This window comes from Rhinolophus ferrumequinum, chromosome 15, assembly GCF_004115265.2.
Source record: "Rhinolophus ferrumequinum isolate MPI-CBG mRhiFer1 chromosome 15, mRhiFer1_v1.p, whole genome shotgun sequence".
In the NCBI taxonomy this organism is placed as follows: domain Eukaryota; kingdom Metazoa; phylum Chordata; class Mammalia; order Chiroptera; family Rhinolophidae; genus Rhinolophus; species Rhinolophus ferrumequinum.
The window spans coordinates 50,870,412-50,892,965 of record NC_046298.1 but is presented as its reverse complement, the minus strand read 5'-3'; the positions used below and the strand labels follow the sequence as shown (position 1 = coordinate 50,892,965).

The 22,554-nt window shown below is 53.6% G+C and overlaps 3 protein-coding genes across 4 annotated transcripts; all 3 read right to left on the bottom strand.

Annotated features, from left to right (window-relative positions):
• Positions 1–605: 605 nt before the first annotated feature.
• ZNF584 (zinc finger protein 584) lies at positions 606–3,598 on the bottom strand. Its single transcript, XM_033129316.1, has 5 exons — positions 3,347–3,598; positions 2,450–2,548; positions 1,942–2,063; positions 1,433–1,581; positions 606–1,130 (listed from the first exon to the last, which is right to left on the bottom strand). The coding sequence occupies exons 2-5, from the start codon at positions 2,461–2,463 to the stop codon at positions 606–608; spliced, it is 810 nt and encodes a 269-aa protein (XP_032985207.1). The 5' UTR covers positions 2,464–2,548; positions 3,347–3,598.
• Positions 3,599–14,105: 10,507 nt separating this feature from the next.
• Positions 14,106–16,957, bottom strand: RNF225 (ring finger protein 225). 2 transcript variants are annotated; one of them, XM_033127794.1, is made up of 2 exons: positions 16,924–16,957; positions 14,106–16,391 (listed from the first exon to the last, which is right to left on the bottom strand). In XM_033127794.1, the coding sequence occupies exon 2, from the start codon at positions 16,379–16,381 to the stop codon at positions 15,407–15,409; it is 975 nt and encodes a 324-aa protein (XP_032983685.1). In that variant the 5' UTR covers positions 16,382–16,391; positions 16,924–16,957; the 3' UTR covers positions 14,106–15,406. The 2 variants fall into 2 exon arrangements, with proteins under 2 accessions (XP_032983685.1, XP_032983686.1); XM_033127795.1 differs by having other exon boundaries at positions 14,106–16,602; positions 16,924–16,949.
• A 787-nt stretch (positions 16,958–17,744) lies between these two features.
• RPS5 (ribosomal protein S5) lies at positions 17,745–21,915 on the bottom strand. The gene is made up of 6 exons (XM_033127805.1): positions 21,773–21,915; positions 20,888–20,996; positions 18,997–19,206; positions 18,716–18,844; positions 17,942–18,040; positions 17,745–17,865 (listed from the first exon to the last, which is right to left on the bottom strand). Exons 2-6 carry the CDS (start codon positions 20,993–20,995, stop codon positions 17,797–17,799), a joined length of 615 nt encoding a protein of 204 aa, XP_032983696.1. The 5' UTR covers position 20,996; positions 21,773–21,915; the 3' UTR covers positions 17,745–17,796.
• Positions 21,916–22,554: the final 639 nt, after the last annotated feature.

Sequence of the window (22,554 nt, the reverse complement as noted above, 5' to 3'; positions counted from 1 at the left end):
CAGTAGACACTGCTCAGCTACTCCTGGCCAGAGCCAGGTAATATCCACATGTAAACCACTCAGGAGAAAAGAGGACCAACGTGGGCTCCACCACTCATGATTCTCTCCTGTGTAAAGCAGAGAGCACGAATGTCTGCCCGATATTAAATGTCCCTCAGCACATTGGGGTGATGGATGCACATCGCAGGGACCTGCCAGGTGGCAGAGGTGGAAGGGCTTCTATTACAGCCTGGGAAGCTCAGAGTGCAACACAGCTCCAAAGAGTTTCCCACATACCTGGTACCCCTCCCAACGTGGGTGCTGGGGTGTGCCCAGTGCACCTTTATATAGCTCCTCCCCTCAGCCTCCTGTCTAGAGTGAGACCTTGTGTGCCCACACCCCATCCTACAGCCGCTCTTCAGTGTGGACCTACTGGTGCTGGAGGAGGGTAGAGCTCTGTTTGAAGGACTTCCCACACTTTGCACACTCGTAGGGCCTGCCTTTGGTGTGGAACTGCTGGTGCCAGTTATGGTAGGACCTGGTGGTGAAGGCCTTCCCTCATAGGCTGCATGCATAGGACCGCTTTCCGGTGTGGACCTTCCAGTGCTGGTACAGGCCGGAGCAGGTCACGTGTGCCTTCCCACACTGGCTGTAGGTGTACAGCCTGCAGCTGTGGTTGTATTTAAAGAACTTCCCACATTCCTGTACATGTACGGCCTCTCCCAGTGTGGACCTTCCAAATGAGGGTGGACAGCACCCTGAAGGATTTCCCACACTGGCCGCAGGGGTATGGCCACTCTCCAGTGTGGACTCTCTGGTGCAGGACAAGTGCATCTTTGCAGGTGAAGGCCTTCCCACACAGCACGTTTGAAGGGTTTTATGCCTGTGTGAACCTCCTGGTGCGTCCTCAGCTTAGATGGATGGCTGAAGGCCTTCACGCAGGCCTTGCACACGTGTGGTACGTCTCCAATGTGAACTTTTCGGTGATGAACAAGGGTTGCATTCTCCGTGGGGGTGTTCCCACCTGCTGGGCAGCCGAAGGGTATCCCTGTGGAGTCAGTCAGCAGGTGGCTAAGGAGCATGAGGGCCTTCAGGAAGGCCTTCCCACAGATGCCACACTTGAGGGGCTTCTGTACAGCATGGATCCCCTGCTGCTGGTGATGGGAGGGCTGTATGAGGGGCTTTCCCCATGCCCCGGGCTCCTGCATGGCTCCCCCTCACTGTGGGGCTGGCGCAGGCTGGCAGGCATGTTCTTCCCAGACTCCCCACACAGAGGGTGCTTGTCTGACAGGTAGCCGCTGCAGCTCACCACCTGCCAGGGAGGGGCCTCCTCACTGCCCCGCCCACACAACCTGAACCAGAGCAGTCAGTTATCCAGAGCTGGATCAGGGGGTGGGGCACCTTCACCACCAGCGCCCAGTGGGCACACCCAGAAAGGGGACCACAGAATTACCAGGAGGTATCTGGGAAAGGTCTGGGAGGAAAGAGTGGCCCAGCACAATAGGGTCCGCCAGATCACAGGACACGGAACACCTCCACAGGGATGAGGACACAAAGACAGGAGCAGTGCAGGGTGAGCGTCGGGGCCTCCACCATACTGCCCAGCGATGGGTTTCAAGCAGAGCCTTAGCTGCACTGTGAAGAGGATGTGTGTACTCTGATGACAGAGTAGCTAGTGTTCAAGTATTATTTAAGGATATGTGCGCATCTCAAGTCACATGCAAACCAGGTCACTCCTGGACATCTCTGCACTGCACAGAGAAGGGGAAAGGACAGGGCACAGGCCAGAGGTGCGTCATCCAGGGCCTGAGTCATGATACAGATGGCAAGACCACACAGGGTGTCCAAAAGGGACAGGAGAGGTGGGAAGTTGTGGTCACTGGCCTCAGCGCCAAAATACCAGCACACCCAGTGGACTATGAGTCCATCACTGAAACTAAGACATCCCCCAGCCCCACTCACCAAACTGGGACCTCTCTTGGCTTCTGCTCTGCTGACCAGAGTCATGTCCATTATGCTGGGCACCCAGGGCTCTTCTTCGCCCTCCAGTTGGGCAATCACATGTTATCTCAAAGGTGCAAATCCTAGGAGAGAGAAAGTATGAGAGGCCAGACCAAGACAATGCTGACCCAGCCCCCTGCACACCACAGGAAGTGCCTGTCATCATGGCAACCAGGAAGGAAACAGTATCAGAAAACAAACCTCCAGTGTACATTTAAAAATTTGTTGAGAGGACAGATATCGTGTTACACGTTTTACCACAATTTAAAAAAAAAATAACCTCCTATGAAGGAAAACTGACATAAGTAAGAAATAAATAACAGTTGGTGACGTCAATTTCTAACTTTCAATAATGGATAGGCAGAAAATGAACAAGGACATAGACTTGAATAACACCAAATATCAATTAAACCTAAGAGACATCACTAAAACATGCCACCCAACGACAGCAGATCCACATTCTTCTCACATTCTCATGTGCATTCTCCAGAACAGACCGTTTGCTGGGACATAAAACAAGCCTCAGTGGATTTTGGAGGAATGACAACATACGAAGTATGTTCTCTGACTACAAAGGAATTAAAAATAGAAATCAATGACAGAAAGAAATCTGGGAAACTCACAAATTTATGGACTTTAAATAAAACACTCAAGTAAACACAAAGAAAATTACAAAGCACTTGGAGATAAATTAAAATGAAAATGGATCATATAAAAGTTATGGGAAACAGCAGCGCTTAAAGGGAAAATTATAGCTATGAACACCTCCATGCTGTTTTACTTACATCACTTCTGACACCCAATGTGTGGGGAGTTTCTCCAACTTCTCCAACACTCTGACACTAAGTACCCAGAATTAGTGACAGACCCTATAGGTTAAGGGCTCAGTCCCACAAGACTGCCCCCACTTCAGACATCAGTTGAAAGTCCTAGGCCTCCCGTATTTCTGACCCACTGGCTATGAGTCAGGGATTCCCACAATTATTGATCCCTCCTCAGGTTCAATAATTTGCTAGAATGTAGGCTCACAGGACTCAGGAAAAGTTGACTTAGATTCGGTGGCACTCCCAGCACCTCAATGTGTTCACCAACGCAGAATCTCTCCAAACACCGTTGTTTTGAAATTCTTATGGACGTTTCACTGCTAGGCATGATTGATTAAATCACTGGCGACTGGTGATTGGCTCGATCTCCAGCCCCTCTCCTCTCTATGGGTTGGGGGTAGGGGTGGGAGATGGGTGGGAAGGTTTCGGGGGAGGGGTGGCTGAAAATCCAAACTTCCCATAATGGCTTGGTCTTTCTGGTGACCAAACCCCATCCTGAAGCTATCTAGTGGTCCCCACCACCAGTCATCCCATTAGCATACAAAAGACACTCTCATCACTCCAGAGATTCCAAGAGTTTTAGGAGCTGTGTGCCAGGACCTGGAAACAAAGACAAAATATAAACATATTTCTTATTATGTCACAACACCCATATTAAAAAAGATCTCAAACCAAAAACCTAACTTTATACCTTAAGGAACAGGAAACAGAAAAGCAACTACACCCAAAGGTAGAAGAAGGAAATAATAAAGAGCAGAGATAAATGAAATAGAGATGGAAAAGATCAACAAAATTGACAAACTGTTACACTGACAAGAAAAAAATAGAAGACTCAATTTATTTCAAACAGGAATGAAAAAAGATATCACTAACAATCTTACAAAAATAGAAAAGATTTGAGGAAGTTCTATGAACAACTGTATGCCCACATGTTAAATAATTTAGATAAAATGGACAAATTACCAAAGCTGACTCAAGAAAAAATAGAAAATCTGAATAGGTTTTTTAAAAAAATCCCTGCACAGGAAAAAAACAACAACACCTAGGTCCAGATGGTTTCACTAGTGAATATTAACAATGAAATAAGAATTAACACCAATACTTCACAACTCTTCCAGAAAACAGAAGAGAAGGGACCATTTCCCATCCATTGAAGCCAAAATTACCCTCATACTCAATCCAAACAAAGACATTATGAGAAAACTATACCATTGATAACTCTTATGAATAGAGATACAAAACTCCTCATTAACAAAATACTAGCAAACTAAATCCAGAATTATATTAAAAAAGGATTATAAGCCATGACAGAGTGGGATTTATCCTAGTAAGGCAAGGTTAAACATATGAAAACCAATTACTGTAATACATCCTGTTAACAGAATGGAGGACAAAAATTACAATTATTCCGATACACACGGGAAAGCCTTAGACACAATCTAAGGAACTTCCACGACAAATGCATTCAACAAACTAGGAAAAGAAGGGAACTTCCTCACCTGAAAAGGGCATCTGCAAAAAACCTACAGCTAACATCATACTTGCTAGTGAAAGATTGAAAGCTTTCCCCATAAGATTGGGAACAAAACAAGGATGTCTACTCTTACCAACTCTATCCAATAAAGTATTGGATGTTCTACCCAGGTCAATTAGGCAAAGGAAGAAGTAAAAGTATTTGTAGATGACATGACACCATATATATATATATATGGAAAACACTGAGAAACCCACTAAAAATATTTTAAAAACCTATTAGAACTGAGAACTGAGTAGAGCAATATTGCAGGATACAAGATCAGCATGTGAAAATCAATTATATTTCTATATACTAGCAATGAACAATCTAACATGAAATTAAGAAAACAATTCCATGTAACATAGCATCAAAAGAATAAAATCCTTAAGATTAAAATAAATTTGGCCTTGTACACTGAAAACTACAAACCACTGTCGAAAAAAATTAAAGAAGAGCTAAATAAGTGGAAAGACATCTCACGTTCATGAATTGAAAGAGATTAAGATGGCAAGACTCCCCAAACTGATCTGATTCGAATTCATGGCTCAAGCCTGGCGCCGGGAGGGCCCTATTAAATTTCTTTTGGAGGAAGAAGGCAAAACCCAGAGCACAGACAGGCAATGGCTTCAGCAGAGTCACAAGGCCAGAGAGAGGCAGAGGGGTGGGATTTGTTGGGAAAACTGTAAATAGATGAATCCCAAGTCCTACTCCAGAAGACTGTGGGGCAACAGGTGTTGAGGCTAACGGCGCTGCCCCATGAGGCGGGAAGAGCGCACAGCCCAGTCCCAGTGCTCAGAGCACCAACCACAGGGAACCTGGGAAGAAACCTGCCTCTGTGATGGAGCTTTAGAATGGAAAGAACTTCCATCTGGGAAAAGGCAGAGCCGGTCAGTTTGCTGGGGGAGCGTGTGAGAGACATACCCAGCGAGACAGTGAGTGCCGAGTTCTCCAGCATCACATCCCTGTACAGGCTCCTCTGAGTCAAATTAAGGAGACACCACTCCTCCCGGGAGAAATACACAGCCCCATTCTCAAAGGTCAGCAGGTCCTCAAATGATGGATTCAGCTGAGCCTTAGGGTCAACAGAGGACAGAGATGCCATCCAAAATAGAGAGGAACACATCCAGGCCCTTGACCTGTGGCTCAGTGTCTGGCACATCTCTCGCTGACATCTTTCTATTTGAACCCCGCCTACTCCACCCCCACCCCCATTTCACACATACCTTCTTCCTCCCAGGGTCTCTACCTCAGAGGTTCACCCGACCCCCCAGTATCACTGGTGCCTCTCTCCCCATGTCACTACTGGATTCTGCACCCAGCCCACAACCGGCTGGTAACCATCCATGTACCTGGTTGGGCACACCCTAGCTCCTGCCAACCAAATCCCTGTGTCTCACAGATCACCTCTCAGAGACAACCAAATCCCTGCGCACCCTTCCCTCTCAGGCACAAGTACCTGGTCCCAGGGCCCTTCAGTTTGCCTTTCTGCCCAGCAGGCATGTAAGTCTTTGTACCACAGCATGTCACAACGCCACACGCCGTGCACAACCTCACCAGTTCATCCCACTGACAACTCGCTGGACTCCCCACATGTCAGTTCTGCACATGGTGTCTCCAGAGTGACACCACAGAGAGCACCCACAATCCCACCCTAAACCAGTCTGGCCCCATACCTCAATGGCCTCCTCCCCCAGCTCTGCACTGAACCTCCCCCCAGGATCCGTTCGCAGCTTCAACCCGGAACTACACACGCATCTCTGAAACCTGGCCCTCCTCCGCCCGGCTTTGCATGGCTGTCCCCTCCCCTGCCACAACTTTCCTTACTCCTGTGCTCAGAACCCGGATCCCTTCCACTCGCCTGCGCCTCCTCGGCCATCGGAACCCGCGGGCCCAGCGTGGCCGCCACCGGGGCTGACCAGGACGAGCATCAACACGGCGGAGTCAGCTGAAATCCGAACCCGACCTCCGCCCGGGCGCAGCAACCTCCAGTCGGCGTGGAAACTTCTAAGTTCGGTCTCCCCCGGGTACTACGTGCCGAGGACTGGGGAACCGCCTCCGGGGGCGCGGGACACGGGAGCCTCAGGAAGTAGGAGACACCCCGGGGCCACGGCGCAGGCAAAAGCGCGTCCAGGGTTCCCGCCCTTCTCCTCCGCTGGCGGGGCTCGAGGGGAGTCGCCCCGCCCGTGCGGCGCGCCCCAAGAACCAGCAGGGACCCACCCGCGGCCGAGCGAGCGAGCAACGCCGGAAGTCCTGCCCGGCGGGTGCTTGCCAGCGCCTCCACTGACTCCGTGCCTGCCTCAGATTGTTCACTTCATTTCCCAGCTGCCCCCGCAGTGCCCCTTGCACATTGCCAAGGGGATGGCGCTACCAGCTGCTTCTGGACGCAGGCAAACTACATTTCCCATAAGTGACCTCGCAGGGCGTCCGTAGCGACGTAACTAATGAGGGCCCAGGACCAGGACCTTTCTGGGCGGGAGGCAGCGGTCAGCGGAAGGCGTCCAGGCCATACCCAGGCCCACGGACGTGCGAGGGAGGTAAATACGAGAGTGGTGGAGGTCTGTGGAGACAGAGCCCCAAAAAGCACTTTCCAGGCTCTCGGCCTCACATAGAAAGGTGCTGGCTCAGGTAGTAAATGGCCATCAACTGTGATCAAATGGCCAGCAGCTGTGGCTAGTTGGCCGTCAGCTGTAATCAGTGAGCCATTGGCCACGAATATAACTGCTGTGGTTACGCTAGCAAAAAAGAAAAAAGGGGAGCTAGCAAGAAGATGGTGGCTGAGTCTGCAAGCGGCACAGTGAGGGTTGAGAATTGTGTTGCTCCTGGTTCCTGTTTCTCCAACCCAGCCGCCAGCGAGAGTATAGAGATATGACTTCCCTACTTATGGCTCCGTGGGTGTTCCTTTTTGGCCTCACCATGTCCTGTGTTCTTATGTGGGGAGTGGGACCAGAGACCCCGCCGGACGCCCCGCACGACACTTGGCGTAGTCGGCAGGATCCCCTGCACTACACATGGCGCAGCGAGCAGGGTAGGTGTTGGCCAAAGCTCTCCGAAGGGCAGTGGAGCAGTTTGTGCCTATGAACACTCAGTCTCAGAAAGACCAGTAGGAGCAGCTGCCGGAGAGCTGGACCCCCTTGGAGGGGTGGGAAGACATGGACGGTTCCCCAACCAGCAAAGGCCGGAGAAAGCGAAGGTCATTGCGGCCCTGTGGGCTGGAAAGTGCTTGCTAAGGCAGCCCAGATGCAGGACTTGTAGTCCCAGGAGGAAATGCTTGCTGAGTCCTCCGTGGGAGCTGAGGATGAGGTCAAGGTCATCCCTCACCCCCAGAACAGCCCTGGCGAATGACTATGGACTATGGGGAATTGCCTTCCATCCCTAATTTAATGGACAGCTTGACTGTTTGGGAACATACCACCATGTAGAGGAACTGGCAGATGTTTGCTTTTGTGTCTTGACCGGCCGCCATCGAGAATATGTAAGCACCTTGACTGTGAGCCGCTGTTGTTCCAGCACAGTGCCATGAGAGGCCCAGAGAGAGTGGCAGTGCCCTGAGAGCCCTGGCTGTGTCCAGCAAGTCTGGCCGTGCCCAGAGAGAGTGGCAGTGCCCTGAGAGCCCTGGCTGTGTCCAGGAAGTCTGGCTGAGCCCAGAGAGAGTGGCAGTGCCCTGAGAGCCCTGGCTGTGTCCAGGAAGTCTGGCTGTGTCCAGAGAGAGTGGCAGTGCCCTGAGAGCCCTGGCTGAGTCCAGGAGGTCTGGCTGTGTCCAGAGAGAGTGGCAGTGCCCTGAGAGGCCCTCGTGTGCCTGGGGAGACTAGTGGTACCCTAAGAAGTCCAGGAAGTCTGGCTGTGCCCAGAAGTACTGGTGGTGCCCTGAGAAACCCTGGCTGTGCCCGGGGAGACTAGTGGTACCCTAAGAAGTCCAGGAAGTCTGGCTGTGCCTAGAAGTACCGGTGGTGCCCTGAAAAACCCTGGCTGTGACCAGAGAGCTTGGCTGTGTCCAGGAAATAGCATTCACCTCCAGGCTCCTCGCACAGGGCCCCTCGCGGAAGACGCTTGTCGCGTAGATTGTGAGGCGAGACCCTGTAGGGGTGGAGTGTGGGGACAGAGCCCCAAAAAGCAGTTTCCAGGCTCTCGGCCTCACATAGAAAGGTGCTGGCTCAGGTAGTAAATGGCCATCAACTGTGATCAAATGGCCAGCAGCTGTGGCTAGTTGGCCGTCAGCTGTAACCAGTGAGCCATTGGCCACGAATATAACTGCTGTGGTTACGCTAGCAAAAAAGAAAAAAGGGGGAGCTAGCAAGAAGATGGTGGCTGAGTCTGCAAGTGGCACAGTGAGGGTTGAGAATTGTGTTGCTCCTGGTTCCTGTGTCTCCACTGAGAGTATAGTGGTGTGACTCCCCTACCTATGGCTCCGTGGGTGTTCCTTTTTGGCCTCACCATATCCTGCGTTCTTATGTGGTGAGTGGGACCAGAGACCCCGCCGGATCCCCCGCACGACACTTGGCGTAGTCGGCAGGATCCCCTGCACTACAAGGTCCCACCACGTCCTGTACGTGCAGTGAGTGTGACAAGTGCCCCTCCTCGACCCAGCCCCGGTTGTACCCAGCCGCAGAGAGGCGGCCCCTTTGGAACAGCTTTCTCTGCTTGTTTCCCTTGGAATTTGCTGGGCCCAGACCACGTTACCTCCTCACCCTGGCTGCCTCGCGAGCAGCCCGCACACATTCTACCCAGGGGCGATGAGTGGCCGAGATGGGGGTCACAAGTGTAAATCTTCACAGCACATCGTGTTTAGCTCAGTCACTTTCTGTGAAATGTATACTGATGTGGTCGTTGTTCGTGGGGACACTGGGCTCTGCCTTGTAGATCGTTCCTAGACATTCAGTTTGCAAAATTCAGTGTCCTCCTTGGTGTAGCAGGTGGGCTGGCTTCTCCTGGGCTGGACTCTCATAAACCTCTGGTAGTTTCCACATTCCCTGTGCATACTCAGCTGGAATTGGTGAAAAAACCGGCCCTGGCGACGGCCCCAGAAGTCAGCTATTCTCACACCTGGTGCCTGGCCCAGGCCCTCTCTGGTCTTTGTGCATCCCTTAGCCTCTACTGGTTTTTCATCCAATTGTCAACAACCCAACTCCAGTCCCCTAGCCATGCTCCCACTCTCTATCCCACAGCTCTGTCTCCAGCTGTGCAATCTCACCCCATAACATGTCTTGAGTTGGTCACATATCCTCACACAGTTCTTGTAGCCCTGTTCCTCAGTGACGCCTGTGTGTTTTCTCCAAGAAGGCAAGCACAGGTGAGACTCCCTTCAGCACAGGGTACATTCCTGTCGTGCGTACCATGGACTGTCATTGGGTGGATTATCCAGCCCTGTTTATTCCGTACATGATTGTCACCTTCACACCCCACAACGTCACTCGATTGGAGTGCAGTCAAGGAGCACTGATTGATGGACCAGGTAGACTTGAAACCAGGGATGGCATGAGAGGTCTGGGAGAGGCTCAGCCATGGAGATTACAAATGGCCCTGGGGTTAGACTGTTCTCATGCCTGTACCTGAGCTGTGTGTCTAACATTGGCCACCTCTTAACATGTCCTGGGCTGATACATATCTTTAAACATGTCTAGAAAGCCCGTTCCTCTGTGGGACAGGCTGTTCCCTTCCATGGGTGTGGGCAGAGGTGTGGTTGACACAGGTCTGAAAGGCCCAGTGCTTACTCTGGGTCATAGCTGTAGGAGGCAGCACTACATTTTGACCCTCAAAGGTCTCAGACTTAAGTTGCCACATGTTTTTTCCCCTACCCCTCACTGCATCCTGGCCAAGGAAGAAGAGACCCCTTTTTATTATTTAAGATAAGATAGAATGAGAGTTTTGTGAATTCCCTTTAGGTAGGGACAGCTCTACCCCCTTCTCAGCTTGAAGCAGATACAGGAAAGCCCCGCCCCTCAACTCCCCACAGAGATTTATGGGGAGCACGTCTCTCAGGGAAAATAAGGCAGGCAGTTAGAGACAGGTAATTGGGTCTCTGCATTCCTGCACGTCCAACACAATCCAGGGGGAGCACCGCCTGGAAACCTCCCAAATTCTTCCCTTGTCTTCCCTAAGCAGTAACCACTGGTAGAGGCCACCATGACCTCCACCTCACCCTAGCCTCATTATATTGTTATTATAATATCATACATATGCCCAGAAGTTCACTAATATCGTTGTAACAGACTGAACTCTGGGAAGGGACGAGTGCAATCTAAGAGGGTGAGGTAATGACCCCTTATCAGTCACAGGTGTCAATTAAGTGGTCCCCCGTGCCCAGAGGGGAACAGCCAATCCCTGAAAAAGAAAGATAAAACCCCCAGGCTCCTGTGAGCAGCTGCCTTTTGAGCAGCTTCTTTTGCTCAGCCTGCTCCAAATTCTTCGGAGTGTACTTTTCCTCCAAATAATGCCACCTTGAGCCATTGAGCCCTTTTGAGCCCTTTGAGCCTCTTGAGCCTTGCTTTTGCTCAGGGCCTGCTCCAAACTCTTTGAAGTGTACTTTTTCTTCTAATAATGAGTCTTGAGCCGCTTTTCTTTGTGCTTGGCCCGCTCCTAATTCTTTGGAGTATACTGTCTTTTCTAATAAACTTCTCTCATCACTTTACCTCTGTGTCTCGTTCAATTCTTTGCTCGAGATGCCAAGAACCTGGACACCATGCCAAGGAAGGCCCATCCTCTAGTAACATAGCAGCTAAGTTTCCCAGTTTTCCTCCCTGAGGACTGGGTTCGACCCCCAGTGTGGAAGCTGCCCAGACTCCATTGGGTTCGACCACCGGTGTGATAGCCAAGCCTGGGCATCTCGCTGGCCCTCTCCGGTGACAGTTTAATTTTTTAGATTTTAGGTTTAGTGCTTCTTAGGCACTACAAGGTCAGGTAATGAGATAATGGAGTCTTCCTGGGGAGGGGACTAGGGCTGGCTGCCTGAATAGTGGCAGGAGGAGGGTGAAGTTTGGGTTGCAGGCGGACACGGGAAAAGGTCGGGATCAGTGCAGCATGGGAAGCTGATGGCATTTGGGAGATACTACCTGCCAGCTAGCTGTGAAGGGCTGTGCTGTGTGACCAGAGGTGGAAGTGTCCACACAGCTGTAGAGGGCCTGAGCAGTGATGCTGAACTTCCTGTAGGAGCAGTTGGATGTTACTGTTCCCACCCACCAGGGGCTGAGGTTGTAATTTCCCCATTTGATAGATAAGGGACAAGACGAAAATAGGTGAGGCATTGTAACCACAGTCACCTGGGAACCCAGGTACAAACTGGGGTCACCCTGACCATCTAAGCTATGACCCCTCTGCCTCTGTGTTGCATTTTGCAACTAGCTGAAAGTATGAGATAGAGAATTGGCCATCAGTTCTGGCGCACCTTCCTTGCTTCTCCCACCAGGTTCTGCGGAGGGGTACCTACCATGCTTTCGCAGCTACGTCACAGCCACATGAAGGAAAGCTGAGTTACTATAGCAACAAGTCTTGCCCCTGGCCCGGAATGTGGCCTCAGATTGGTCCCCGGTGTCTGACAATCTCGCTTTCCCTGCATGGTCCACCGCGGGTGTTAGCAAGGAGAGCTGAGGCAGAGGAGAGAACTGCAACTGCGGGGACGGGTGGAGTGGGGGCAGGATGCAAAACCGAGTTGCCAGGTCAGACCAGGGCCTGGAGTTGAGGGAAGGTGTTTTGCAGAAAGCTCTCTGGTTCCCGTTCGAATCCACGCCCTGCCCAGCCTGTCAGCCTCAGTTTCCCCATCTGTTAATATGAACACTACCACTCCCAGGGTCCAGTGAGGTCCCCCATGGCCGTTCTTCCCTCGGCCTGAACACAAGAAGATGCCCCGATGGCCGGGAACGGGTGTGCCCTTTGGGGACAATGGGAGACTTGTGGGAGGACCCAGGAAAGATTTGGGGAGTTGGGACCCCAAGAGCGCGGCGGGGGAGGCAGTGTGGCCAAGATGAAGGCTCCTCTAAACCCTCTGGACATCATCTGTCACATGAGGTCCCTCGTGCCTGAGGTGCCCCCAGTGCGCCCTCAGTACACAGCAGGTGCTCAATAAATACTTGTGGATTAATCAATTCTCCCTGCAAGTAGGGTGTTTATTGTTGCCTGTTTTACAGAAAAGAGAACCAAAAGCTGGCGGGTATAGGCCTCTCTGGCACCATGCTAGGTACTGAGGCTGACCCGCTCTCTGGGTGTTTGCAGGACCTGGAGTCGGGGGTCCAGCAAGGATGGAATAGGCAGGGGGAGGGACTGGGAGGGCACAGCTCCAGGTGGCCAGAGAATAAGCAAGGATGGGGAGGAGTCCCTCATGATCCTGGCCCCTTGGGTGGTGTCGGGCAGCCCCTTTGTTCCTGGGTAGTGGGCAGGCAGGCATCGAGGTAGCAATCAGACAGATGTTCAGCGACCCCTGGGCTCTGTCATTGGCCTCATTTTACAGGAGGAGAAACTGAGGCCTCTGACTCCCAGCTGGGAGGGTGGGGAAGCCAAGCTTCCTTGTAGCTCCCATGAGGAAGCTGGTTAGGACAGGGAGGAAGGGGCCAGAGCCGCCCACGGCCCTCAGCCACCACCTCACTGCTCCAGGTCCCCAAGTCAATGCCAGCTGTCATTTCCCCTGAGTATCCTTGAAGATACAGCTCTGAGGTGTCTTTTTCCAGGCAGCCTTTCCTGAACACCCTTAGGCAGAGGGTATTGTATCTCCCTCTTCTATGCACCACCAGCCAAGGGCCACTTTCTGATCCCCCTGGTCCCATCCCTGCCAGGTCTTTTGCCACCACCCACCCCCCTCCAGCCTGGAGTGCAGGAGGGAAAGGATGAAGAGGGAGATACTGGAGACCCTATGTAAAATGAATAATGGCCTCCAAAGGTACCCAGATCCAAATCCCTGGAATCTGAGTCTGTTACCTTGCATGGCAAGATGGACTTTGCAGGTATGATTAAGTTAAGGCTGTTGAGTTGGGGTGATTCCTGGGTTATCTGGGGGGGGGCTCAATGTCATCACAATGTCTATATAAGTGAAAGAGGGAGGTAGAGGCAGGAAAGTGGGAGAGAGATTTGAAGATGCTATGCTACTTCTTTGAAGATGGAGGAGGAAGCCAAGAAATGCAGCCTTAGAAGCTGGAGAAGCTAACAGAGACCCATTCTCTACTAGAGCCTCCAGAAGGAACAAGTCCTGAGGACACCTGGATTTCAGCCCGCTGAGACTGGTCACAAGACTTGCCTGCAGAACTGTGTCTTTCTTTTTTTTAAGGAGGGCACAGCTCACAGTAGCCCATGTGGGGACTGAACCAGGCACCTTGGTGTTATCAGCATCAGGCTGTAACCAACAGAACTGTGCCTTTCTAAGCAACTGAGTTGGTGGAAATTTATCACAGCAGCCAGAGAAAACCAATACAGGTTGCCAAGCCTACACCTGCCTGATTGGGTCCCCTCCCTGTGGAGCTGGGCTGTGGGTGACATCGGCACATGGGTGTGGGGTGAGAACTGGTCTGGGAATACATTCTCTCAGACACCCTGCTGTTCCTGTTCAGTTTCCCACCTGGAAGCAACAGCTGGCATCAGAAGGTCAGGGTGGCTGGCAACCGGGTGAGCCCAGGGTGCCTATGGGCATTCCCAGGCTGCCTTCTGGTCACCTGCAATGCAGTCACTCCTCTGAAAACCATTTGGCACACACTGTATACCAGGCGCAGAGTGTACACATGTAAATAAACCAAACAGGGCCCACATGTAAATAAACCAAACAGGGCCTTCTAGCCACATAGAAGCCACATTGGCAAATGCCGGATGCCCACTGGCTGCACAGCACCCCAACCCTGGGTGAAGTGAGGCAGGATGGGGGTCCCACGGCTGGGGACAGGGGAGGTGATCCATGTTCAGTTTGTGCAGAGGGTGGCTGCCGTCTACTCTGCTGGGCCTCACCCAGGCTTCTGAGAAGGCTTCTGAGAAGAGGGCAGGAACCCAAGAGCGGCTCTCCCTGGAGGCTGCTGTCCACAGAGAGGACTGAGGCTTCACCTGGGGGCACAACAGGGATGCCACGAAATGCTGAGGGAGCCCCGGAGAGGAGGTAATTAGTCCTGAGAAATCAGTGAGTGGAGACAGGAATAACAGGGGCTGTAGCAGCTAGTAAGAGGGTCTAGTACCCCTTGGGCAGCCCAGGGATGTCCAGGAGCAAACTCCCAAATCACATGACAGAGGACAACCTTGGCCTCTTTGAACCTGTGACCACAGCTGTCCCATAGTTTATCAGGAGGATCCCAGAAGCCAGGACCCATAGGGGAAGTCAAGGCTCCCATGGCAAGTTGGTACTCAACAACCAGGTGGGAGCCAGTCTTTGAGGCTCAAACCCTACCTGTCCCTCCCCAGCCCTGGGCAGGCCACCCCTGCCCCTCCAAGCCCAAGCCCCAGCCAGGTGTGTAGGGTGGCAACCTAGTACCAGCATGGAGACAGCTGAATCCCACCAGGGTCCAGCCTGCGGGCAGCAGAGTAGAAAACAAATTCCATGTCCTGGGGGCTATTGGCTCTACATGGCCCGGTCAGGGGACTTGGCTCGGAAATAACAGCAGCAGCAGCTTTGCCCTCTAAGGATAGGGGGCCCCCAGCCACCTGCAGGGGTTTTCAGAGCCTTCAACCCCTGGTGCCGCTGAGGATGCGCCCCCAGGGCTCTGATAATGCCTGTGGGTGTACTCGGTAGGACCTTTGTGGGGGTCAGGGCTGGGGTGCCCCTAGTAGGCCCTCCCCATGAGGGATGAGGATTAGGAGATTCCCACTGGACCCTCATGGAAACCAGTTTTAGGAGCGTCTCCCAGCAAAACCTTTACAATTTTGGGGTCAGGGCTCCCTCAGCTGGATGACCCGGAGATTGGCATTGGGATGCTTCCAGAGCGTCCCTGTGAGAATGACAGTAGGCATTACTTCCTGAGGTCCTCTCCCCATAGCGATGATCTTGCCAGTCTTCCCTACGGAGAAATGGGTGCCTGCTATTGCGCCTTGCTAAGCCTCAGGGGATCATGGCAAGTGGTCCTGGCAGGGCCCCACCAGCATGACGCAGAGGTCCCCAGGCCTGAAGACAGGGCCTGCAGCACAGATGAGTTTACTGTGGTCCCCACACCCTTCTCCTGCCCCGTGCCTGTGGGGCCCAGACTGGGCCACCCTCTGTCCCCAACATGCCATCCGAGGGCCTGTCCAGCGTCCCCTCGGCCTCTGCTGGATCCTCGGGGCTCCCCTTGGGCTCCAGCGTGTCCTCCGCAGTCCCTGGCAGGGTGGGGTCCAGGTCACCGTCCGTGGGGTGCGGCGTCCAGGGTGTCCCGAGCATGGGCCGTGGCGGGAACCAGGAGAAGCCGGGCGCCGGGGCCAGTGCCACGAGCTGGGGCCGTGCGGGGCCAGAGGAGGCGGCATGCGGGATGAGGAAGAAGATGTAGACGCCGGAGACAACGAGGCCTGCGGCCACCAGCACGGCCAATGCCACTGCTGCGTTGAAGGCCCAGGTCGGGCTGTTCAGCGTCAGCCGGCGCGACAGTGGGCGGCCGAGGCGCAGCGGCGGTGGGGCCGAAGGGCGCGCGTTGCGGGCCTTGCGCGGCCCGGATGCGGCCGGTGGGCGCAGGTAGAGCAGCCCACGGCGCCGGTCGAAGCGCACAGAGCCCTGGCGCGCTGAGGGTGCACGCGCGTCGGGGGGCAGCAGGCTGGGTTGCGTGGGCAGTGCGGGCAGCCCCCCGCGCGGGGTTAGGCGTGTGGGCGCTCGGCACACTGGGCAGGCCACCGCATCGCCGCCGCCCGCCGTGGCCAGAGACAGGCGAGCCAGGCACTCGAGGCAGAAGATATGGCCGCAGTTCAGGCGCTTAGGCAGCTTGAACACGCCATCGAAGGGTGACACACAGATGAGGCACTCCACGGGGGACGCGGGGGGCAGAATGGGGCCCAAGCCCTGGCTGCCGTCCCCTTCTTCCTCGTCCTCATTCTCGTCTGTCCCCCCGCTGGGGGAGCGGGGCACAGAGAGCGAGCCAGGGAAGCTGGGGCCCGTGCCCTGAGGGGCCCGGGGGCGGAGCCAGGGCAGCCGAGGGCAGGGCATCCGGACGGACCTGCCAGGAGAGGTGGTCAGGTAGGGAAAGAGGAGTCAGAAGGATACAGGGGGTCTGTGGAGAGTCATGGGCTGGACTCTGGAGGGGATTACCCAACGTAGAGCAGTGCGCAGGAGCAGACTGGATGGGGTAGTTGTAGAGGGTGTCCAAGGTGGGGTGTAGAGGCAGGATTGGACTTGGTGGGGGGTGTACAGATGGCAAGACAGGGGACCTGAAGGGGATTAGGGACAGGGAGGGAACCTGAGATGGTTCAGAGATGAACCCAGGGGATAGCACAGATGAGCTACACTTGGGAGGCCCCAGAGAAGGAGGACCCTGGGAGGAACTGAGCGGCTCCAGGTAGGACCCCAGGCAGGCATGGGAAGGAGCAAAGACAGAGACTCCCAGGAGAGGGGCAGTGACCCTGCAGGACTCCAGGGAGGGACAGACACCCAAGCCTCAGGTGCCAGCAGACCAAGAATGGAAGCCCCTAACAGGAGTCAGAGGTTCCCCACCAATGACAGACCCCAGCTGGCCACTGGGCTCTTCTTACCTGTTGGTGCCTCCTCCCTCTAGCTGGCACGTCCCTGCCTGTTCTGACCCAAATCCATGGCCTACTGGCAGCTGGACACTAAGTGCCCCTCCCTGTGGGAGGGTGCCTGTGGTGGGGCCACTTCATTCAGGTCCCAGGTTCCTGGCAGACTGGTCTGACTGCTTGTCCCACCCACCAGGACGGTGAACACCAAGCCGGATGTCGGGGGTGGTGAAGATGACAGCACAGGTTGACAGCACTGACAGCCCAGGTCCCTCCGGTGAGGCCCCCCCATTCAACACCTGTCCATCTGGTAGCTACTGAAGAAGCTGGTGAGGCGGCTAGGCTATAGCCAAAACCACACAAAGTGGCTGGGGAGGAAGCCTTGAATCCCTGGCCAAACTGTCCAGTAACAAGGGTGGGTGGGACTTACGGAGTCCTTGGGATGGAGGACCCCACCGTGGACTGGACAGGGCTGGCCCCTGCCAGCCAACAAAGGGGCAGGAACCAGACATGGCCTAGACCCCAGGTCTTGGCTTCCTCGTAACAGGCCTCTCATGATGGTGGACTGCCACATGGGTACCCTCCCCAGGCCAGAGTGACATTTCCAGCAGGATGATCCCACCCCGCTTATTTCCAACACCTGCTGGAACACTCTAGGTGGCTAGGCCTGCACCCGAATGCCATGGTTCCGGGTCAGTTGTGCTTCCCTGGGGAATCCAGGTCTCCACAGGCCAAAAGACATGCCAGGAATGTGAGCAGGTCCTCAGGACACCAGGGCCATCTTGTTGTTCCCCCCCCCAGCTCCCAGAGCCCCACAAGGACAGACAGTGGCACTGGCGGGTGGCACTGCCCCAAAGGGCAAACAGATTTATTGGGGCTATAGCCAGGCGATCAACGGTTGGACTTAGCCACACGCTCCAGCTCATCTTTCTTCTTGATAGCGTAGGAGTTGGAGGAGCCCTGCAAGGAGGCACATAGTCAGCTCTGGGTGTTGGAGGAATCCCCCACCCCAACTTCCCGCCATGTCCTCACCTACCTTGGCTGCATTAATGAGCTCATCTGCCAGGCACTCGGCGATGGTCTTGATGTTCCGGAAGGCAGCCTCACGAGCACCTGTGCACAGCAGCCAGATGGCCTAGGGAGTACAGGGCTCAGGTAAGCCTGGGGCAGGGGATGTCCCCAAACCAGGCAGGGCTCCCAACAAATGTTGGCTACCATGCTGTTGCCCACCGAGACAAGGCACAGCGGGAGCCCTCAAAAATAAGTGTAGACACAAAGGCTGAGGTTAGTTCCCCGATGACAGACTCGAGACCTGCCATGATAGCACTCTTGGCCTGTACCCTTTACTGAAAACAAACAGCTGCAAAGGGTATGCTGGGGACAGCTGCATAAATGGGACACTGAGGGAATACTGGCTATTTGACTGCTATTAAATTCCTCGGGAGTGATGTTGAGAATAAAACATCCATGTTCCTAGAGACACCCACGAAGTGTTAGGGGGGAAATGGTTATAATGTCTGCAATTGATTCTCAAATGGTCCAAGAAACACACACACACACAGTGTGTGTAAAAATATATACCCAAATGAAACTGCACCTCAGCCAATGTGACCCAGGAAAAGGCTTAGAGCTAAGACCTGCCCTGCACTGGTGGGAATCCAGGAAGGCTTCCTGGAGGAAATGACACTCCAGGTAAAACATGCAGACAGGGATGAGCCTTCCCACTTGCCTGCTCTGGCCTGGGAAGGACTCCACCAAGGCCTGATTGCTGCTCCAACCCAGCCGCATGTGCCAAAAGCCCTAGGCCCACCTGATTTACACGGCGCAGAGGAGACACATCCACAGCCTGTCGCCTCACTGTTCCGGCTCGCCCAATGCGGGTGGAGTCCTCCCGAGGGCCACTGTTGATGATGGCATTCACCAGGACCTGCAAGGGATTCTAGGAGACAGGACGGCCATAAGCCTGACAGCCAGCCGGCATCCCTCTCGTTCCTCAGCCCTATGACGTGGAGGAGCCCAGCATGCGCTGTGGGGTGGGTGCTGGCTTTAGGGTGCACTAGGGTGCTTGGCCCCACAGGACTCAAGGCCTACCTCGCCAGTGAGCAGGTGGATGATCTCAAAGGCATGCTTGACGATGCGCACGGTCATGAGCTTCTTGCCGTTGTTGCGGCCATGCATCATCATGGAGTTGGTGAGGCGCTCCACAATGGGGCACTGTGCCTTGCGGAAGCGCTTGGCTGCATAGCGCCCTGCACTGTGGGGCAGGTATTTGGCATACTTCTCCTTCACCGCGATGTAATCCTGGGGCAAGAGAGAGAGAGGACTGTGGTCAGGAGCACCCACTCAGGGCAGTCCCCACCCGCCTGTGTGGGCTTAGCGGTGAGCCTCTGCTGCCATGAAAAAATAAGAGCTAAACAAGTGACTATACTAAGTCATTAAAAAGAAGTTTTTGTTTTGTTTTTTATTTTTTTAAAAGGAGGGCACAGCTCAGTGGCCCATGTGGGGATCAAACCGGCAACCTTGGTGTTATCAGCACCACGCTCCAACCAACTGAGCTAACCGGCCACCCCAGCACTTCCTTCTTAATGGGAGTGGGCTCGAGAACTACTGGGAATATAGCCCAGGACCCATTTTAAATGTTCCTCAAACTCCGCACAATGGATGTCTTAGACCATTGGGGTGGGGTGGAGGGTGGGCAGGCTGTCCTGTGCACTGCAGGATATTTAACAGCACCCAGTATGCCAGGAACACCCCTCAGTTTTGACACCGAAAAATGTTACTGATGTCCCAAATGTCCAAAGGGGTCGGGGGTGGGGCAGGAATCACTCCAGAGAACACTTATTTTTTAAAAGAATCATACAACAATACTTCCTACACATATATACATTTCTTAAGAAAACGTTTGGAAAACACCAAAACGGTGGTGGTGGGGCGTGGATCAGAGGAACTATGTGTATGTTTAGAGGACAGTCCACTATGAAACATCCAAGGTCATCCTATTATTTACACGTGAGGATATATAGAAGCCACATTTTGCTACAAATACAACCAACAACAGGAAAAGGACAGGAGATTATGATACTGGATTGACTGTTACTTATGCTAGGGAACCACCTGCACAAACAGGCAAGTAAGCCACGCGCGTTTTCATGAAGGAAAAAATGCAAGCACCAACTGTCCTGTCCCACACTAGAGCCCTGCACAGCTTTCAAAACAGGCAGAACACCGGTACTGCGGACTTCTGCTTCCCCAGCCCCTAAGACAGCACCAGGGAAAAGCGAAAAATAGTTTTTACATTTTTCAAGGGTTGTACAAAAAGAGAAAATCAGGAAGTAAACACATATGTGACAAAAACTACATGTGACCCACAAAGACTAAAACATTTACTGTGTGGCGCTTTAAGTTTGCAGAACCCCCAACAAACCCATGAATGTCTACAAGACATTGAGAGTGAAAAACAGCGCTGTTACTAATGACAGTTTCAGGGTACTCAGTCTCTCTGCTCCGAGAAGCAACGAAATGTTTTAATTTCTTCTAAAACAAAAAAGGGACAACAATGAATATAATCCAACCTTAATTTTATTCACCTTTGTACTAATACAGTCACAAAATATAACTGTTGTTTTATAAAGGGCCCACAAAAGTCCTAATAAGGCCAAGTGTAAAAGACCAAAACAAAAACAAAAACTAGATGGTGCTGGGCAACTGGATTTTACATGCAAAAGAATGATGTTGGACCCTTACACTTTAAAGTGGTAACAATGGTGACTTTATGTGTATGTTACTACAAAATAAAAAACCCATGAGATATGATGCTCCTGAAGAACCATCTTGTGACAAAAACTGTAGCAACCTCTGAATAGGACACAAGGAAAAATGGACCTGGTGGTCCAGGTCTTCAACTCCTGACTTGGTAGGACAGCTACAAGTTTCAAGTGCCCCCACCCCAGGTGAGAAGTACAACCACCACATCCCTCCTCACCTGCAGGGAAATGTCATTGATCTGCACATCATCGGTGCTCCACTTCCCAAAGAGCTTGATGTCAGGGGTCTCTGCTACTGCAGGGGCAGCAGTCTCCCACTCCGTCATCCTAGGGACAGCAATTGTTAAGAGCCCACGCACACCCACCACTGACTCCAAAACCTGTCCACATACCGTGAATTCGGATGTTATGAGGAACCAAAGCGGCTGTGAAATTCTGGGTCCACCTTTCTGAGCCCTAGAGAAACCACTTAGCTGTCAGCAAGATGCACCCGTCTCTCCCCCAAGACCCCTGGGGCCAAGAACTGGCAGGCATCGGGTCCACAGCTGTAGCATGGACCACAGCAGGGCAGGTGATGCCAAATGCCCTGAAAAGGCATCCCACTGGAGTTCAAGTCCCGGCCATGTCATTAACGAGCTCTGCGACGCTGGCAAAGTCAACTAACTGCTTTGGACTCGGCTTCCTCAGTAATACAGAAATGTTACCGGCCATCAAAGATTGTTGCACGAACTCTGCGCGTTATCGAGGCAAAGGTTACGGTTCGTGGCTGATACCAACGAGGCACTAGGGGCTGTTATTCAGGGGAAAACTGCACGAGGTGTATCGTGCATCTCAGAATAACGCAAACTTCCTATCTCAATGTGCTGTTACAGAGGACAAACCCACAATCCCGAGCTCCGCTTCGGGCAGAGCTACGGAGGCAGCGGGGAACCAGCAACCAGGCAAGACGCACACACCCTGCGTCTCCACCTGGTTCCTCGGCGCGGTTTCCGGAGGCAGAGGTGAGGCCCCACAAGGGAAGCCCGGGGCTTCGGGACCCACCACACGGCTCCCTGTAAGATTCCTGATCGTCCCTCAAATCCCCGACCCTACCGCGGCCTCACCTCAGGTGCGTCTGTCTCGCTCGGCGTGCACCACGCGCCGTCTGGACACAGACAGGAAAAGGCCGCAGGCTGCCGGCCTACGCTTTTAACGGGAGCGAAAACTTCCGGGTCAGAGAGGCTACCCGCGCGCAATAGGAACAGTGTATTCATGGACCAATCTGGAACAAGAATGTAAGAGCGTCCTCTGCGCCAGACGGAATACGTAAATACAGAGCGCATGGGCATTTGCAAAAACGTCCCCACCGGCGTGCCTGGCGGAAGTCTGACATCCAGTATTTGTCCGGACTTGGGGACCCCAGTACAAGCGCGGAGGTCTCCATGAGGCCAGCGCCGCCATGTCTAATGAGGACAGAAGTCCGGCTCGGGCTCGCCGCTTTGTTCGGCCACTGTCTTCACATCCCACCTACCGCAGGTTTCGAGCGCTGGTAGCCAGTTCGGCGCCTCCTCAATTCTCGGTCCGGTCACGATAGCTTTTCAGGCAGCGCGCGCCGCAGTCCCGGGCTGCGGAGTGGGTCCGGTGGCCACGACTGCCCCCCGCTGGTTCCGATCCCCACGTGCGCATCACTCATGAGTCCTCCCTCTCCCACAATGGTGCGCTCGGGGCTGCAGCGGCCTGAGCCTCGGAGAAGGGACATTTTCTGGCTTGACCCTTCCCTTCACCCCATGTCGATTTCCCCCCTATTGTCTCCTCGATCCGCGCTCATCGCGTGCGGGCAGAGGTCGGGGAGGATCGCTGGACGAGGGGCCTAGGGCTGTGCCCAGCAGGTGGCCTGAGGGACAGC

What these genes read in the sequence shown, in the direction of transcription:
- ZNF584 (XM_033129316.1), bottom strand. An exon ending in CCAAGAGAGGTCCCAGTTTG is followed by an intron (nt 1,582 to 1,941) that starts GTGAGTGGGGCT and finishes AACCCATCGCTG; the next exon opens with GGCAGTATGGTGGAGGCCCC. An exon ending in CCTTTCCCAGATACCTCCTG is followed by an intron (nt 1,131 to 1,432) that starts GTAATTCTGTGG and finishes CATCACCAGCAG; the next exon opens with CAGGGGATCCATGCTGTACA.
- RNF225 (XM_033127794.1), bottom strand. Translation starts at nt 16,381, where the DNA reads ATGCCCTGCCCTCGGCTGCCCTGGCTCCGCCCCCGGGCCCCTCAGGGC.
- RPS5 (XM_033127805.1), bottom strand. Translation starts at nt 20,995, where the DNA reads ATGACGGAGTGGGAGACTGCTGCCCCTGCAGTAGCAGAGACCCCTGAC. An exon ending in CTCTGCGCCGTGTAAATCAG is followed by an intron (nt 18,041 to 18,715) that starts GTGGGCCTAGGG and finishes TGTACTCCCTAG; the next exon opens with GCCATCTGGCTGCTGTGCAC. An exon ending in AGCTCATTAATGCAGCCAAG is followed by an intron (nt 17,866 to 17,941) that starts GTAGGTGAGGAC and finishes GCCTCCTTGCAG; the next exon opens with GGCTCCTCCAACTCCTACGC.